This window comes from Eubalaena glacialis, chromosome 3 (genome assembly GCF_028564815.1).
Source record: "Eubalaena glacialis isolate mEubGla1 chromosome 3, mEubGla1.1.hap2.+ XY, whole genome shotgun sequence".
Taxonomy (NCBI): Eukaryota; Metazoa; Chordata; class Mammalia; order Artiodactyla; family Balaenidae; genus Eubalaena; species Eubalaena glacialis.
The window spans coordinates 88,002,962-88,021,702 of NC_083718.1; the positions used below are offsets into that span (position 1 = coordinate 88,002,962).

Sequence of the window (18,741 nt, forward strand, 5' to 3'; positions counted from 1 at the left end):
CCCATATCTCTTCCCTCTTGCATCTCCCTCCTTCCCGCCCTCCCCACCCCACACCTCTAGGTGATCACAAAGCACAGAGCTGATCTCCCTGTGCTATGTGGTTGCTTCCCACTAGCTAGCTATTTTACGTTTGGTAGTGTATATATGTCCATGTCACTCTCTCTCTTTGTCACATCTTACCCTTCCCCCCCGCCCATATCCTCAAGTCCATTCTCTAGTAGGTCTGTGTCTTTATTCCCATCTTGCCACTAGGTTCTTCATGACCTTTTTTTTTTTTTCCTTAGATTCCATATATATGTGTTAACATACTGTATTTGTTTTTCTCTTTCTGACTTACTTCACCTGTATGACAGACTCTAACTCCATCCACCTCACTACAAATAACTCAATTTCGTTTCTTTTTATGGCTGAGTAATATTCCATTGTATATATGTGCCACATCTTCTTTATCCATTCATCTGATGATGGACACTTAGGTTGCTTCCATGTCCTGGCTATTGTAAATAGAGCTGCAATGAACATTTTGGTACATGACTCTTTTTGAATTATGGTTTTCTCAGGGTATATGCCCAGTAGTGGGATTGCTGGGTCGTATGGTGGTTCTATTTTTAGTTTAAGGAACCTCCATACTGTTTTCCATAGTGGCTGTATCAATTTACATTCCCACCAACAGTGCAAGAGTGTTCCCTTTTCTCCACACCCTCTCCAGCATTTATTGTTTCTAGATTTTTTGATGATGGCCATTCTGACTGGTGTGAGATGATATCTCATTGTAGTTTTGATTTGCATTTCTCTAATGATTAATGATGTTGAGCATTCTTTCATGTGTTTGTTGGCAATCTGTATATCTTCTTTGGAGAAATGTCTATTTAGGTTTTCTGCCCATTTTTGGATTGGGTTGTTTGTTTTTTTGTTATTGAGTGGCATGAGCTGCTTGTAAATCTTGGAGATTAATCCTCTGTCAGTTGCTTCATTTGCAAATATTTTCTCCCATTCTGAGGGTTGTCTTTTGGTCTTGTTTATGGTTTCCTTTGCTGTGCAAAAGCTTTTAAGTTTCATTAGGTCCCATTTGTTTAATTTTGTTTTTATTTCCATTTCTCTAGGAGGTGGGTCAAAAAGGATCTTGCTGTGATTTATGTCATAGAGTGTTCTGCCTATGTTTTCCTCTAAGAGTTTGATAGTGTCTGGCCTTACATTTAGGTATTTAATCCATTTTGAGTTTATTTTTGTGTATGGTGTTAGGGAGTGTTCTAATTTCATACTTTTACATGTACCTGTCCAGTTTTCTCAGCACCACTTATTGAAGAGGCTGTCTTTTCTCCACTGTATATGCTTGCCTCCTTTATATGATAAGCCTCTTTAGGGCAAAGATTACATTACACTCCCTGGCTGTTCTCAGAGTGTGCAGTACAGTAATACAAAGTATAACTTTGCCAAATACAGGAACCTAGTTGCAGGGCAGGGATAAAGAGGCAGACATAGAGAATGGACTTGAGGACACGGGGTGGGAAGGGGAAGCTGGGGCGAAGTGAGAGTAGCATCGACATAATATACACTACTGAATGTAAAATAGCTAGCTAGTGGGAAGCAGCAGCATAGCACAGGGAGATCAGCTTGGTGCTTTGAGATGACCTAGAGGGGTGGGATAGGGAGGGTGGGAGAGAGGCTCAAGAGGGAGGGGATATGGGGACATGTATATGCATATGGCTGATTCACTTTGGTGTACAACAGAAACTAACACAGTATTGTGAAACAACTACACTCCAATAAAGATCTATTAAAAAAAAAAAAAGACTAAATCCGTGTTCTTAGAGTTCATACTAAGTAAACATTATAGATGTCTCTTTATTATTTAGGTTCTTAAATTCACCTGGAATGGACTGAAGGCAGATGATCTAATATAGAAAGACTGTATTTCTGCTGAAAATGTGCAACTCCAGTGCACCTAGATACTTTGTAAAGCTCTCTTATAAAGAAGCTCCCCAGCACTGAGTGGTGGGTTTGGATGTCTGCTTTGCCATTTACTAGCAATGTGCCCTGGGATGGGTCACCTAATCTCTTACCTTTCTCATCTATAAAATGGATGATAATACCCACCTTAGGGTTTTCATGAAGATTAAATAGGATAATTTATGTAAAGTACCCAGTAACATCTATCTCCCAATCTTCTTGTCTTTTGAGACTTCCGATATATTGCCTTGTATCATGGATATCTCTACCCTTCTTACCCCTCTACTGGAGTTTATGTCCTCTTAGTGTCACTCTATGCTTTACTTTCCTGGTATTGCTGATAACTCCCAGAACAGTGTCTTTCCAGGGGACACATCTTCAATAAATATTAAGTTGGATATTAATAATAAAAAAGAAGTGAGAGGGAACGCATATACTTTTCCTAAGAAAAGTAAGGTAATATGCTTACTTAAATGAAACTTAAGTGAAACAAAACACTAGATGGAAGTCATGAAATCTATGACTGAGCCTTTAGTGTTTCAAAATAAGATGAAAATAAAAATCCAACTCAGAAGAACCTGGATAGGAAATAACATTGAAAATATTGATAAAGCACTTTGAAAAGTCTCCAAATATTAAAGATGCAAACCCCACCTAACCATGTCATAACTACACACGCTATGGAGAATGAAACTCTGTCAACATAACTTCTTATTCACCTAAAACTAGCTCTTGTTTGATTTACATGGTGACTGTTGTCTTAACCACATACTGCAACACCTCGTCCCTATTGCCAGGTAGTACTAAGAGTTACATCTACGTTTCCTGCACTTCACGAGCTGAGGAGAGGCCTGAAAGCCAATTCACTGGAAAGAAGTATACTTAAAAATCCCTTTCTGAAGAACCTAGGGGCAAGACGGGAATAAAGACACAGACCTACTAGAGAATGGACTTGAGGATATGGGGAGGGAGAAGGGTAAGCTGGGACAAAGTGAGAGAGTGGCATGGACATATATACACTACCAAACGTAAAATAGACAGCTAGTGGGAAGCAGCCGCATAGCACAGGGAGATCAGCTCGGTGCTTTGTGACTACCTAGAGGGGTGGGATAGGGAGGGTGGGAGGGAGGCAGACGCAAGAAGGAAGAGATATGGGAACATATGTATATGTATAACTGATTCACTTTGTTATAAAGCAGAAACTAACACACCATTGTAAAGCAGTTTTACTCCAATAAAGATGTAAAAAATAAATAAATAAATAAAAAGCTAATTTTATAGCACGCACTGCTCTTTTAGGATACTTCCAGGAAAAGGCTCAAATAATTCACCTACTGTGTTGTAGTAAAATCTCCACACTGCAGTCCTGAAAGGCGTCTATGCAAGTTGTGATGTAAAGAATCTAGTATCTATTAACCACCCACCATGTATACCTTATCTTATTTAATCCTCACAACAAACATCCAAGGTAAAAATTTCATTATCCCCATTTTACAGATGAAGAAGCTGAGGTTCACAGAGGTTAAGTAATGAACCCACAGATTTACACCTAATGAGTAGGGGATTAGACTGTAAGACTCCTGCCACGCCGCACACCAGATAAGACTCATGGATGACACATCAGGAAAAAACACAAAGTGCTAAAATGTGAAGTAAAGACATGACTTTCATGATACATTTAAGACAATTTCTGAAGTAGTGCAACATACTCACGACTTTAGAAACGATGCATCTTTCAAGCAAACCTGAAAAATTAAGGAAGACACATTACAAAGGCTGATATTGATATAACTCTGATATTAATAAGCTAACTTTTTATTAACTCTCCTAAACTACAGGATTTAGCCAAGTCTTATTCATTCACTACGTAAGAAATTCTGAGCATAACTTCTAAGTAGCACCATCTTACAGACAAACAAAGGGAGGCATGAATGAGTGGAAGGTCTTGCTTACAGTGACCTGGACAGCCTTAGCTTGAAGAACAAGGACTTAAACAGGTACTGGAACTAAGTGTCTGGAATTCAGTGTCCTCCTTTCCCACCCTCCAGTAACAAGAGACGATGCCTCAGCCCGAAAAACCCTTTCCCCTGTCTGCCTGCCTCCTTCTACTCATCGGCCAAGAGGCAGCTCAAGTAGTACCTACCTGGGAAGCCTTCCCCCTTGATCCACCAGGACAGAGAAGGAGGGATAGCTAACTAACTTGGAGCACAATGGTCTTTCGCTTCCTTTGTTCACAGCCTCTCTGTGAGAATCTAATAAAAGTAGACCTTCTTCTCAGAATATGAACCCTCAAAAAAAAAATTAAATTCCAGTAGATTCTACAACTTCTAAGGTCCCAGGTTAAGAGTTCTGGCTATAGAAAAACAAACAGATACCTCATAGGTAGTTAGCAGCACATGAAAACGTGACTCCTGCCTTAGGTCTTGCTGTTGGTGGGCTCTCTCCTCCTTGTCACCTGAATATGTTACACAGGAAAGACCTGGAGCAAATCTGAATCCAAGAAAAGAGGTAGATGAACACAAACATAGAGCCATGGAAAAGGGGTGCATGTCTGGAAAATTACTTTTCATGGAAGGATTGCAGATGTGCAGACCCCAGGATGCCCTGTAGTCAGAATGAGTCCTGGGACCCTGAAATCTTACCTACAGTAATGGGTAAACCTAAGGGTAAGTCCCCGTGTGAAGAGGGAGACGTGTCAGATAAACATCTAAAAGGGCCTTGTGTTAACTGTAAAAAGAAAACTATTTTTCCATTCATTATTTCCTATGAAGTGTCACTATATCACTATGAAAAAGATGGTTTCTTCCTTAGTTCAGCAAAATTTACTAAAAATGAGTACTGACCTTCAAATTGACAAAAGGTAACAATAACATCCATTGGACCCTCCCCCATCAGATCCTCAGTCTCTATCTACACTGCCTCATGTCAGAGTTTTCTGGAAGAAATAAACTCACTGCTTAGGACAATATGTTGTTTTATCATATTTCACATAGCACCTAGAAAACAAAACCTTAATGTGAAAAATAAAATTTCAGCAACATCTACTCTTGTACCTCTCCATCTCTTCTTTCCAGTTGCTCAAAACAGACAAGGGACAAAGAATCAGAAATGGTCCTTCATCGCTTAATCTTCCTGCCAAGTAAATGAAGAGAGCAATAGTCTGGAACACAGAAAAGGAAGGCGGTTTTGACCACATTTCCACATGAGAAACAACGATAAAGTTCCCACAACCTTGTAGAGAACACTTACAATCGCATCAAAAATAATAAAACACAAACACAAATTGTTGTAGAAGACTTGCTTTACAAAAAACAAAAATAATGTACAATCCTCCACACATTAGGAGAGTCACCCATTCCTAGAGTGAAAGCAGGTAAGCCTCAATATGACTGCCAAAGAAATTTATGGTACTCAATTACATCAATAGTCAACAAGCAATGGTACTCAAAATTTATGTAACTGAACCTTTTATACAAAGGAAAACATCAGGAAAGACAATAGAAATCAATGAAAACAATGCAAATGATGCACAAGGTCAGGAATGCTCTAAAAACATAAGGTAAGAAGTATCAAGACTTGGCTGCAAAGAGGCCCAACCATGTGGTGGCCTCTTGCTGTTGGCCAGGATCTCCTAAGAGACGATGTTTTCCTTCCTCCCTCCATGTGCATTGACGGTGCACCTTCTATTTACTAGGCACTATTCTGAGCTCTGGTATATAATAGTGAACAAAACAAACAAAACTCCTAGTTCTCCTGGGGCACACATTCCAGTGAGGAAAACAAACAATAATATAGCCTCATAAACTCAGGTCAGGGTCTAAACTGAAAATCTCTGTAAAGCCCAATAGCCTATTTTAGGATATGGCTATACACACTTTTGACCAGAAAATTTTCTTTAAAAGCTTGCTGTGATATGTAGAGAAAATAGCACTCTTTTATAAAACAAAAAGTTTGAGGGCCCACCATCCCCAATGGCTGAACTGTTTCTTAGAAAAATCTATCCTAAGGATATAATCCAAAATCCTAAGAAAGCTATACAAGCACAAAGATGTTCACATAGAAGTTACTTTAAATATCACAAAAGAGGGTAACTCTCCATTCCTCATCTGTAGAACATTCAAGTAAATTATGATCAATTCTCTTGATGGACTATTATGCAGCCAACAGAAAATAATCACTGTGAAGAGTATAAAATATAAAGAATATAAAATGGAAAATAACAGTGACTATTAGATTAATAAAATGCAAACTATATGTGCACTATAATTTTAACCATGTAAAACACATATTGCTATTCATGATTATGGCTAGAGTGCTATGGTTATGGGTTTTAACTGATAATACATTAATTTCATAATGGAAATGTTTTTCTTTTTTAACTACCCATGGCTTCCCAGCCCAGATTGTGCCCAGACAACCACCCAGTAAGTATTTACTGAATTAAAACCATTCTGTTTAGTTTGTGCTGAAGACGCTATTTAGAGAAAATTTATCTTTTATTATCTTAAACCAGCTATCTACAAAACAAATTTGGATTCACTAGTGGATTCTTCCAAACATTTAAGGAAGAAACAGTAACAACTCTACACAAACTCTTACATAAATCTGAAAAGGAAGGGATACTTCTCAACTCACTTTATGAAGCTAGATTTGCCCCAATACCAAAACCATACAAAGACATTACTCAATGCAAAATTACACAGATGCAAAAATTCTAAACAAAATTTTAATAAGACGAATTTGGAGGCGTGATTTTTAGGGCACTTAAAGTAGAGCTATATGAACACCCTGGAAAAGGCAAAGGACAAGTGGAATTTGCTGGCTCTGAATGAAGTCTGGGCGATTCCAATGTCCATGGCACAGGAGACTGCAAGGAGGGCTCTGTACCTGAGTACAAGAGTCCATTAGCCTCCCTCCCAGAAACACTGGGAAACTTACCTTAGTTCCATAGCTCTCAGTTCAGGAATATACTAGAACCAGAATTATTGCCTGAGAAACCTGAGGGAAATAAATGAGGTACCTGGGGCAACCATGCTCGGAGGTCATACTGTATCCTGAATAACCCCAAGATTAATGAGGTACACCTGGATTAGATTAAGGCGTCTCCCACACATGGTCAGCCTAGACTCTGAGCAGAACTGCTCCAGCTTGATGTTTATGGATGTGAGGTTAGAGGGGGCAGGTTAAGCTTCTAAAAGGACTAATGAGAACTTTACTCACTCTGTGGGTTCACTGATGAAACCTTTTTGGAATCAAGAAACCTACAGTTCCATGGTTTCTGCTCAAGTTGCCTCTGCTGTGTATCCTGACTGCACTGACTTTCTTTGGTACCTTACAGATGAATAAACCTTGTGTGATGAACCCAAGGAGTATCTGTGTCTGGACTTTTCATCAATCCAAGCCTACCACTGACATCTCTCAACATGAGCTGTATTGGTGATCATCCTACTGGAAGCATCAATCTCAACATGCAACCTGCTAATCAATGCCCAAGGAAGTCACATCTAATTCTCCAGGTGCCCAGACTATATCCCACAATTAGATGACCAAGGCATTTTGGAAAACATAGAGTATTTCCTCTGTACTTCTCTAGCATGGCAGAGAAATGGGAATTAGCCCCACCACCCACTGAGGAAGGGAGACTAATATTAGAAATGATCCAGTTATCTTAACTAGATAAAATATTACTAAGGAGGGCAGAGTCAATTTGATTCCTGGGACAGGTATATTTGCTTTATATAGAGAAAAACCCTGCCCATTAATTGTAATTCTATATGTCAAGGGATAGATAAAATAAAGGTAGTGACACAGTTCAAAACCATCCCCATGAAGAGAAAAGTCAAGTCCAAGGTCATGACCTCTTAACAAAGGTTCAGGCATTTTACCTCTTAGTATAAAAATACATACCAACAGCTGGCAGCTAAAGATAGTAATGAGTCGTGTAGAGGTACTTCAGTAGAGGTGAACAGTACTCACTCCACAGTAACATACCTGGCAGGTCTTACCCAAGCCCATCTCATCTCCCAGTATGCAGCCATTCTGACAATGGAAGCGTTGGGCTAGCCAGTTGACTCCCTCCAGCTGATAAGGGCGTAGATGGATCCCTAGAAATAAAAAAAGCAGCAAGTCCAAAGAGCAGACATTTAAGCATACACACAGGCTATGCTTAAGACTTCGACTAAAGAACACAGCCTAAATTCCCATACCCCAAACCTTACTGGCCATATCCTTTGCTGAGAAGTTACAGATATGCAAATATTTGCTGACTTCCGAACTACTTTTTGAGCAGACTTAATCACCACTATAATCAAAGCCCTGAAACAGCCTGTCAGTGTTACAGGATCCACTTGACAGTTGAGAAAGTCAGCCTGGGATTTGGCCTCTAAACTGCCTGAGTCTCATGCCAGTGTCCATTCTAGGAAATGAGGCTTGACTGATGCAATATAACAGCAAACAACACATGGACTGTACATGTGTCTGCTTGCTTAATTGCAACGATGTAAATTTGCCCTCAGGTGCTAAAGGAAAAAAATCAAGACAGGAGGAGATTAAATCATGCTTCAACCAACAAGCAGTGCTGTTAAGAATGGAAACAATGTTACACAGAAGGTGTTTTAACAGTGCACAGGGACAACAGAAAATGTCTGAAATCCACACAGAGCTTCTGCCACCTCTCTTTTCTCTCTCTCTCTTGAAAAAAAAATCCAATTTCAGAGAACAGCCATATCTTTGGGAGACAGAAGACCCCAAACATACTTTATAGAAAAACCATTAACAAAAGTAAAACTCTGGTTTGAACTCGTGACATTTAAAAAGAAACTAAATAATATATAATTGTAGAACATTAAAAAGATTAACAAATTATTTTTATTAAGCACTTACTAAATACCACGGAGAGTAGTAAACACTGTACGTAAGTTACCCAATTTAATGCTGATAATGATCCCATGCACTAGGTATTATCCGCATATTGTACCTTAGAAAATTCAGAAAATCAAAGAAGATTAAAATGTGAAATCTGGAGACTTCTGCTTTTGGGAAGATGGAGATGTTCTTTTCCCCATTCCTCTTGCTAATACAACTAAAAATCCTGAATATTACAAAGAAAATGAACATAGTAAGACGACTCTGAAAAGGTGGGGCGAAGAAGGCAGACTGGTTAGTAACCTCGGGACCCAGCAAACAACACAGTGATAAGTTCCCTGCGTTTCTTTTTGCCTCATGTATCCCAGATGTAGAGGTGAAGAAATTGGCCACCTAGAAATGCCAATGGACATAGAAAGAAAAAAAAAAAGCCCACAAAGCCTACTCCCACTAGCCAAAGGAAAAGGGACAGCCTAGAGAGACAGAAAATGTAAACTTTCAGACAATAACCACTCCAGTTAAGCCAAACACCACAGGGAAAAAAACGTGGCCCCACCACATCAGCAAAGGCCAAGTGGGAGCCTAGACCTCCACCCTCAAGAGGCTGTAATGAAGTTCCCCAACATCCCCAGCAGGAAGGTACCAGAGAGGGCTAGGGAGGGAACCAGGATTTTCATCCCCACTCACCAATAATGAGGCCATCCCCACTCCACTTCTCCCTCCCATGCAGGTCAATGGAGACCACATAGTGAGCCTGGACTTCTACCCCTACTAGATCATATGAGCTCCCTCCCCAACTACCCCTAGAAATGGTGTCAAAGGAGGCCCAGTGGAGACTCAGGATTTTTATCACTGCCTAGAGGTAATGAGACCACCCCTACCAGTGTCAGTGGGGACCAAGTTGGGAGCCAGTACTCTCATTCTCACCCAGAAGTAAGGAGGAACCCCCTCCCTATCCCCAGGTATCAAGAGAAGCTCATAGGGGGAGCCTGACTTCTATTTCCACCTGGTAGTAACAAAGCAGCAACCCCCCTTCCCCTGCCAGAGCAGCATGAAACAGACAATTGAACAGAAGGTTTAAAGAAGATCCTGAGTCTCAAAACATAAGCCAAAAATTTCCGGGTTTCAATAAAAAAGATCATACATTATACCAAGAACCAGGAAGGTTTCAAACTGAATGAAAAAAGATAATCCACAGATGCCAACCCATATGACACAGATGTTACACTTATTTTGAAGCAGCAATGATAAAAATGCTTCAACAAGCAACCATGAACATGCTTAAAACAACTGAAAAAATAGAAAGCCTCAGTAAAGAAATAGAAAGTCTCAGCAAAGAAAAAGAAGATATTGAAAAATACAATAACCAAATTAAAAAGCTCAGAGGATGTACTTGATAGCAGAATGGAGAAAAGAAAGAATCAGTGAACTGTAAGACAGAACCATAGCAATTACTCAACCTGAACAATGGAGAGAAAACAGACTGAAAACAAATGAACAGAGCTTCAGGGAACTGCAAGTCTCTAACAAAAGAACTACATTCATTCATTGGCATCCTAGAAAGAGATGAGAAACAGGACAGGGCTAAAAAAGAGTACTCACAAAAATGGGTGAAAACTTCCCACATTTGGCAAAAGACCTACAGATTCAAGGTGAATGAACTTCAAACATAATAAAAGAATAAATCCAAAGAAATATATACCAAGACACATCATAATTAACTTTCTAAAAACTAAAGACAAAGAAAATATCTTGAAAGCAGCCAGAGAAAAATGACATAAGTTACCTAGATGGGAAAAACCAGGAGGCTATTACCCCAACTGTCAGTTCCAAGACCCTATTGCCTCAGCTGCAATCCATGCCAGTAAAGTGGATGCTCAGTACCCTACCCAACCCCGCTGAGGTTAAGAGACATGGCCAAGAGAAATGTAGAAAATTTAAATCCCTCAGGGACTGCAGCCTTTCTCCCTCACTTTCCTCTTCCAAATCTTCCACAGTCATCTGCTAGGTGGAAGTCAAGTCAGAAGCACAACAGAACTCCAGGCAAGTCTCGGAAATGTAGTCTTTTTCTTTCTAACCTCTAGGAGGCAGTAAGGCATGCTTGGGGGTTGGGGAAGAAATAAATTTGAGGGACTTCCCTGGTGGCACAGTGGATAAGCCCCCGCGCTCACACTGCAGGGGGCCCAGGTTCAATCCCTGGTCAGTGCACTAGATCCCACATGCATGCCGCAACTAAAGAGCCTGGCTGCCACAATGAAGGAGCCTACAAGCCACAACTAAGGAGCCCACCTGCCACAACTAAGACTCAGTGTGGGACTTCCCTGGTGGCGCAGTGGTCAAGAATCCACCTGCCAATGCAGGGGACACAGGTTCGAGCCCTGGTCTGGGAAAATCCCACATGCCACAGAGCAGCTAAGCCCGTGCACCACAACTACTGAGCCTGCGCTCTAAAGCCTGTGAGCCACCACTACTGAGTCCGCATGCCACAACTACTGAAGCCTGTGCGCCTAGAGCCTGTGCTCTGCAACAAGAGAAGCCACTGCAATGAGAAACCTGCGCATTGCAACAAGGCCCCTGCTCGCCGCAACTAGAGAAAGCCCGTGCGCAGCAACGGAGACCCAGCACAGCCACGAATGAATGAATGAATAAAATAAAATAAACTCCAAATGGATTAAAGACCTAAATGTAAGACCGGACACTACAAAACTCTTAAAGGAAAACATAGGAAGAACACTCTTGGACATGAATCACAGCAAGATCTTTTTTGACCCACCTACTAGAGTAATGGAAATAAAAACAAAAATAAACAAATGGGACCTAATGAAACTTAAAAGCTTTTGTATAGCAAAGGAAACCATAAACGAAAAATGATAACCCTCAGAATGGGAGAAAACATTTGCAAATGAATCAACAAAGTATTCATCTCCAAAATATACAAGCAGCTCATGCAGCTCAATATCAAAAAAACAAATAACACAATGAAAAAATGAGCCGAAGACCTGAATAGACATTTCTGCAAAGAAGACACACAGATGGCCAAGAGGTACATGAAAACATGCTCAAAATCACTAATTATTAGAGAAAGGCAAATCAAAACTACAATGAGGCATCACCTTACACTGGTTAGAATGGGCATCATCAGAAAATCTACAAACAATAAATGCTGGAGAGGGTGTGGAGAAAAGGGAACCCTCTTGCACTGTTGGTGGGAATGTAAATTGATACAGCCACTATGGAGAACAGTATGGAGGTTCCTTAAAAAACTAACAACAGAATTATCATATGACCCAGCAATCCCATTACTGGGCATATACCCTGAGAAAACGATAATTCAAAAAGACACATGCACCCCAATGTTCACTGCAGCACTATTTACAAGTCATGGAAGCAACCTAAATGTCCATCGACAGACGAACGTACAGAGATGTGGTACATATACACAATGGAATATTATTTAGTCATAAAAAGGAACGAAATTGGTTCATTTGTAGAGATGTGGATGGACCCAGACACTGTCATACAGAGTGAAGTAAAAAAGAGAAAAACAAATAGCGTACATTAATGCGTACTTGTGGAATCTAGAAAAATGGTACAGATGAACCGGTTTGCAAGGCAGAAATAGAGACACAGATGTAGGGAACAAACGTATGGACACCAAGGGGGGAAATGGGGGGTTAGATGAATTGGGAGGTTGGGATTAACATATATACACTGATATATATAAAATAGATAACTAATGAGAACCTGCTGTATAGCACAGGGAACTCCACTTCACTGTACAGTAGAAACTAACACAACATTGGAAAACCCCAATTAAAAAAAAATTCATAGCAATAATAAGTATTTGGTTCCAAGGATATTTTTTAGTACTATTTAAAACAGCGAAAAGAGAACCTAAATACCTAAATAGAGTGGCTGGCTAAATTACAGCACATTCATACACTGAAATAGCCTGTACCTAGTAAATATGATATTGAAGAAGACTAAATGATAATAAGGAAAATAATTATGGTTTCCAAAAAGTATGTACATGAAACCCCATTTTTGCACTTCTCCCTCAGTCCCTGCTCCACCCTGGAAAAGAAAGAAAAAAAGAAATTACATACACACATATGCATGCACAGATCAAGGACTGGCAGGATAGATAATAAGATGTTAACAGTAATAGGATTATGTATATTACTGTTTTTTCTTTATGCATAAAATATTACCCTAAATGATTTACAGAGAACACGTACTACTTCTGTCAATCAGAAGGAAAAAGAATCAGTAACCATGTTTACCAACTCACAAAGAATAGTTTCTAAGAATATTAATTTATTCTAGCAAATAGAAATAGAAATTTCAAGTTATAAGATTAAATGGTTATTCCTCTGAGTATACCTAATTTTTTCTTTCCCCCCACTATCCACTTACCCATGCCCACCACCAAGCTTCCACATTTGTCTATGTACTTCTTCATTCACTCACTCTAATTCACCCAGGCAAACTTGCAACCTCTTATCTATCTTCTCAATTTCACTATAGTAACAACACTGGTCCATGTGTATATTTCTCCAAGTGTATTACTGACAGTCCAGTACCAATGTGCACATTAGAACTAGCCTTCTCTCACACATAGTATCATACCCAAAAACACATGTAAGGAAATAGGCAAACACACAAATAATCACGTATAAACTTTGGCTCTATAAACATATAAACTTTATACCAAACTTAAAAGCATCAGTCTGTAAATTCACATTTAAGTTGGATACCTACTCCTTACAGACACAGAGATACCATTTTCATAGACTCAGAGCCTCGAGAAGGGAGAGGTCTTTCTCTTCCACGTCTGTATCCTATCCATTTATCTCTTCCCATCCCTCTTCTAAGTTGGACATAGAACTGCCCCTTTTGTTTCATTCATAACAAAACCTCACACTTCCTTCGTATTTGGCACACAGTATGAGTTCAATAAATACTTGCTTATATTTTTGAAATCACTCACAGACTCCAGTCTAGAAACTCTAGGAGAGCAGGGCCCACATTTGTATCCTCATCTCTGCACCTAACATCTTGCAGCATGTGGCTCTCAGTAGCAATAAATAATGAGTTAACGACTATATCATTATTATTGATCCGAGATTAAGACAGTTAAGGCACAGCACTGCGTTCCCCATTTCATAAATAAAACGAGTATGAGAGAGGTTAGGTGGTGAGTCAAGAGCAGGTCGGGAAATAGGACCTGGGTCTCTCCGTCCTATGACCTTCATCCAGAGATGCGGTCTGCCCCCCTGCCTGCAGACCTCAGGGGGATGCAAGTTTCGCGCTTCGAAGTTTCTAGGGAAAGGCTACTATAAATAAAATAGCTACATGCAGTAATGAGTTTATGAACTTTGCTTAGCTGCATATTTCAAATTATAGCGTCGAGGGAGAATTAACCAGTGGAGTATTATCAAAGAACTGCGCGCGCACGGTAAACGAAGAAAAGTGAAGCCTGGAGAAAAGTTCTGATAGTTTCACACAAGCAACTAGTTAAACCCCCCAAGCCAGGCCTCCAAACCCACCGGAACAGAAATTTTAAGCCCACACCCTTGGGGCGCCAGGATGCCCTCCGCTTCTTCAGAGCGGACGGTCCTACCTTCCGGACAGGGGCCTCACCAAGTTCCCCCTCCCCAGGGCCACCGTGCCGGGTGGCGGGGGCCGCGGGCGGGCCTCGCTTCCCGGCCGGGAAACACATTCCTCCCCCGTCCGCGGGCCCCGCGCGCCGCGCAGGCGGGGTAACGGCTACCTGGCCCCAGGCGGGGTTCCTCTCCGCCCAGCCCCACCGCAGGGGCGGGAAGGGAAGGCCCTGTTGTCCGCAGGTTAAAAACCCACAAGACGGTCCACCCGCGGCGCCGCCGGACCGTTCCCGGCGCCGGGTCCCGGGCCGGCAGAGGAGAGTCCCGAAGAGTCGGGCGGCGTAGCCGGAAGTTCCCCCGCGGCCACTGACCTGTCAGGCCCCACTGCCGCAGGTCCTGCTCCTGCACCCGCGCCCGCGCCGCCTCGACTCGGCTCTCGCTCTGAAGAGTCTGTAGAAAGCCGGGCATGTCGCCCTCGCGGGTCGCAGCACCCTCACGCTCCATCCAGCCACGGCGAGGCTCCGCCCTGCGTCGCCCTGCGTCGCCCTGCGTCGCCCCGCGCGCTTCCTTCCCGACGTTCGCGGCCAAACCCCCGGGAGCCGCCGCCGCCAGAGGGCGCGTCCTGCGCTGAGGTCTGGGCGCGGAGAGTGCCGGAAGGTGTCCTACCCGCTGTTGAGGAGCGCTTGCAGCCGCGTGCGCGTGGGGCCGCTCGATTCTCACACCTGTGCCTCTGGCTGTGCTTATGCCCTCTCTAAGCGACTGATGACCTGAAACGCTCGTCACTCACTTATTATTTAATCAACATTGACTGTCATGTGCCAGGTGCTCTGCTGGGCTCTGGGGTTATAGCATTCAATAAGACATCGTCTCTGCCCCTCAGCAATTCACAGCAAGATTGTAAAGTTCAGTTTACACGAGTAATAAATTGGCTTGGGCCCTGAAATCGTCTTACTTACTCCCTGTTGTCTGTAGGCTGGAACTTCTGAATGGTAGAAAATTAAAATCATGAAAGATGTCGTTGCCACAATGGGTTTCTTAAGTGAATTATGGGGAGCAAATTGAAGCGATGTGTTAGATTGTGAGTCACCGTGACTCAACATAAACTTTAAGTGGATTTAAGATGTAGTGATTTATGATTAGTCGTGTACCGCTAATACAAATATTATAACAACAAAATACCTGCATTTATTGATGCGTTAGAGTTGCTGTCTCATTTAATCCTCCCGATAACCCTATAAATAGGTACCATAATTGTTCCTACATCACAGTTGAAGAAACTGTGACTTGGAATGGTAATTGACAAAGCTGGAACAGGAGCCATGTTATTCTCTGGGTAATGTCATAAGAATACCGAATTCCCATTTAGGTTAATCTTGGTGCTTCCACCTTCAGTAAACACAGATTAAAGTTGCACTCCCCACGTCTTCACCCCCTTTAAATAAAGGGGGGAACTTAGCTACAAAGGAGATGTCTTCAGGTTGGTTTATTCATAAAAACTCAAACAAAGCACTGTTTGTGAAGCTAGCTTTGTGTCTTGAGTCATTCTGTAAATACTGATTGAACATCTACTATGTGCCAAGCACTCTTTTGGCACTGGAGATAGAGGCCACTGATCTCATCTGTAGAACATTTAAGTAAATTATGCTTATATTAAGTTTATAGTTTAAGCTTATATTTCAAAAGGAGGAGACAAGTAATAAGCAAATAAAATCAGGTAGTGATCAACGTTAAGGTGAAAGAGAAAGTCACTTAATGGGGCTACACTGATTTCCTACCTGGGTATTTTCTCAAAACCTTAACATAGACTTGTGCCCTTTGCTGGCTTCTCTGGAGGGGCTTCTGTCCTATGTGGCTGCTCCTGAGTGGCGTTTGCATCCTGGCCTCTGTGTTTGACTTATTTCTTCCCCTCTAGGCTCTGTGGGTAGACTTATCCACTAAAGCAGCAATATCAACCACCTGCAGCTCAAACAAAAGGGTGTTCATTATTTTTAACTTAAAGTACATTTGTTTTTGTATAATACCAGAGATAGGATACTAGCTATAAGCTAAGTGTTCTGTTGGTATATTTAGTCTGGCATCTAAAGCACAGCTAGGTAACTGTATAAAGGTAACTGAGAGACTCCAAGTCAGCTAGTTGAGATGACGCCTATAAGTTTACCCTGAATGCTGTATGAAAAGTCCATAGAAGAGAGCAGAAATGAGAGACAAAAGGTCTCACGCCTCTTTCAAAGAGTTTTGCTGTAAAAGGGAGCAGAAAACTGGGAGCAATAACTGAAAGGGGAAATAGGGTCAAGGGGAGGGTTGTTTTGCAGGTGGGTGACATTAGAGCATATTGAAAGCTCAGGGAAAAACAATCGAGAGAAAAACTGATGCTGCAGGAGTGATGTCCTTGAGTGAGAGGAGGTGGGACCCAATGCACGAGTGGAGGGGTTGGTCCAGAAAGGAGCATGGAGAGTCCACGCATTGGAACACACAGAGGCACAGTGTATGTACAGAAGTGGTGGGGAGAGCACGTGGAAGATCTCTTCTGTTTTTGTTGTTTATGTGAAGTAAGAAACAAAGTCATCAGATGAGCTTGAGGAGGGGGAGTGGGGTTAGAGGTTTCAGGAGGGAAAGGTGTGAAATAATTGTCTGGGGAAGTGGGAGAGTGAATTGACTGGAGAAAAATGCCAAACAGCAGCAAGGGACACTTGAGGTTTATGGTCGCGAGACCAGTCCGCATAGTGTATGCTGGGTGCAAGTGAGGAATAGTTAGAGAACTGGATTTTACCAGGTTGGATTTTTCCAGATGAATACAATAAATAGTGGTTATGCTAGCCACACCCCCAGTGTCTGGAATGGAGGTGAACAAGTCAGAAAATGTCCCTGCACTTACAGAGCTTAGATCCTGTGTTGGAGACAGACAAAATGGTGGTGTCGGTGGGGAGGTGGTGTACAAGTGAGTTATCAGGTAGTATTAGTGCTAATAAGATGGTAAAAAAAAAAGGGGTAATAGATTAAGAGCAGGACTGGGGAGCAGCTCTGTATTGGATGGGTTGAAGAACATGTCACTAACAAAATGACATTTGAGCTAAGACCTGAATGATGAGAAGCCAGCTATGTGAAATCAGGAAGGAGCGTGTTCAAGGCAGAGAGACCACAAGGGTGAAAACACTGAGGCAGGGTTAGCAAGGGAGTAATAGATTCTTTTAATTGGTGAGGGTACACTTGAGAGGACCGATGTAGGGCTGGGGGAAAGAGAAGCACTGAGACTGACGCCCAGGGGTTTCTGCCTCAGGCAACTGGATGGATGTTGACGCCACCACTGAGACAGAGAATATAGGAGATAAAAGCTGGTTTGAGGAAGAGAAGTTAATGATTTCACTTTTAGATATGTTGAAAATTCAACGGTACCTAGAAGAGTGCCTGACATAATAAGTATTGCTGAATGTTTGAATGAGGTATCTGTAGAACAATTCTAAAATCCAGGACCTATGATTGTTATAACCTTGAGGTACAGAGAGGATATTTCACAAATGGGTAAACGAAGGTGCAGTGAGTTTAGGCAACTTGTCCAATGTTTTCTAGTGAGTCAGTGTTAACTTCCAGAATAAAGTATAACCCCAAGTCCTGTTTCATTCATTGCTCAGGTTATATAAGCATGGTGTTCATATTAATTCTTTGATTACACCACAGAGATGGTACACCCTCTGCCAACAGCAACCTGATAAGATTAATGGTATCCTAATCATGTCAGTGATGGGCTTTGGCATATGCCAACCCTACCAAAACATGCATGATCGAGCACAGGTTAGTGAACAAGTTGTGTTTGCTGTCCGTTATGTCCCTGCTCTGTTGGGTCACAGCAGGACACTAGCTGGCAGCATCTAGTGAGTCAGATATGGAGCTTGAGTAAAAGTTGTGACCATGGGTGAAAATTTGTACAGACTTCTTCTTGAGTACATGGACTTAGACCTTTGGGCTCAGGTTAGGATTATGTCAGTGTCCTAGGATAGAAAATCACTGCACTAGGATGAAAGAGGCTACAATCTTAAGAACCCCCTTCTGCTGTGGTTGACAAGAGCCCAAAGCCAACTCATGCCCTAACCCCACAAAGCTCGGTCTTAGGTTTGAAAAATGAGCACACCTGCTGCAGACATGTATTCCTGAGACACTGTTATAACACTGATGCCAGGGAATTCTCCCAACACCATCCCCCCAAACTGCTCAAAATTGGCATGCACAATTAATACTCATAATCAAAGAGTTTTAACAATAAGAGAGTGCTTCTGGAATGCCTATGATACACAATAATTTATACTGAGGATAAAATAGCTACCCTATA

General features: G+C 41.7%; 1 protein-coding gene across 1 annotated transcript in view; it reads right to left on the reverse strand.

The window, feature by feature from the left end:
• The window catches only part of CHD1L (chromodomain helicase DNA binding protein 1 like), a 52,466-nt gene extending 37,527 nt beyond the window's left edge, over window positions 1-14,939 (reverse strand). The window contains exons 1-5 of the mRNA XM_061186082.1: window positions 14,789-14,939; window positions 7,942-8,054; window positions 5,004-5,110; window positions 4,326-4,440; window positions 3,664-3,695 (exon numbers count right to left, since the gene is read on the reverse strand). Of these exons, the coding sequence (XP_061042065.1) occupies window positions 3,664-3,695; window positions 4,326-4,440; window positions 5,004-5,110; window positions 7,942-8,054; window positions 14,789-14,921 (500 nt within the window). The 5' untranslated portion in view covers window positions 14,922-14,939. The remainder of the gene's footprint in view (window positions 1-3,663; window positions 3,696-4,325; window positions 4,441-5,003; window positions 5,111-7,941; window positions 8,055-14,788) is intronic.
• Window positions 14,940-18,741: the final 3,802 nt, after the last annotated feature.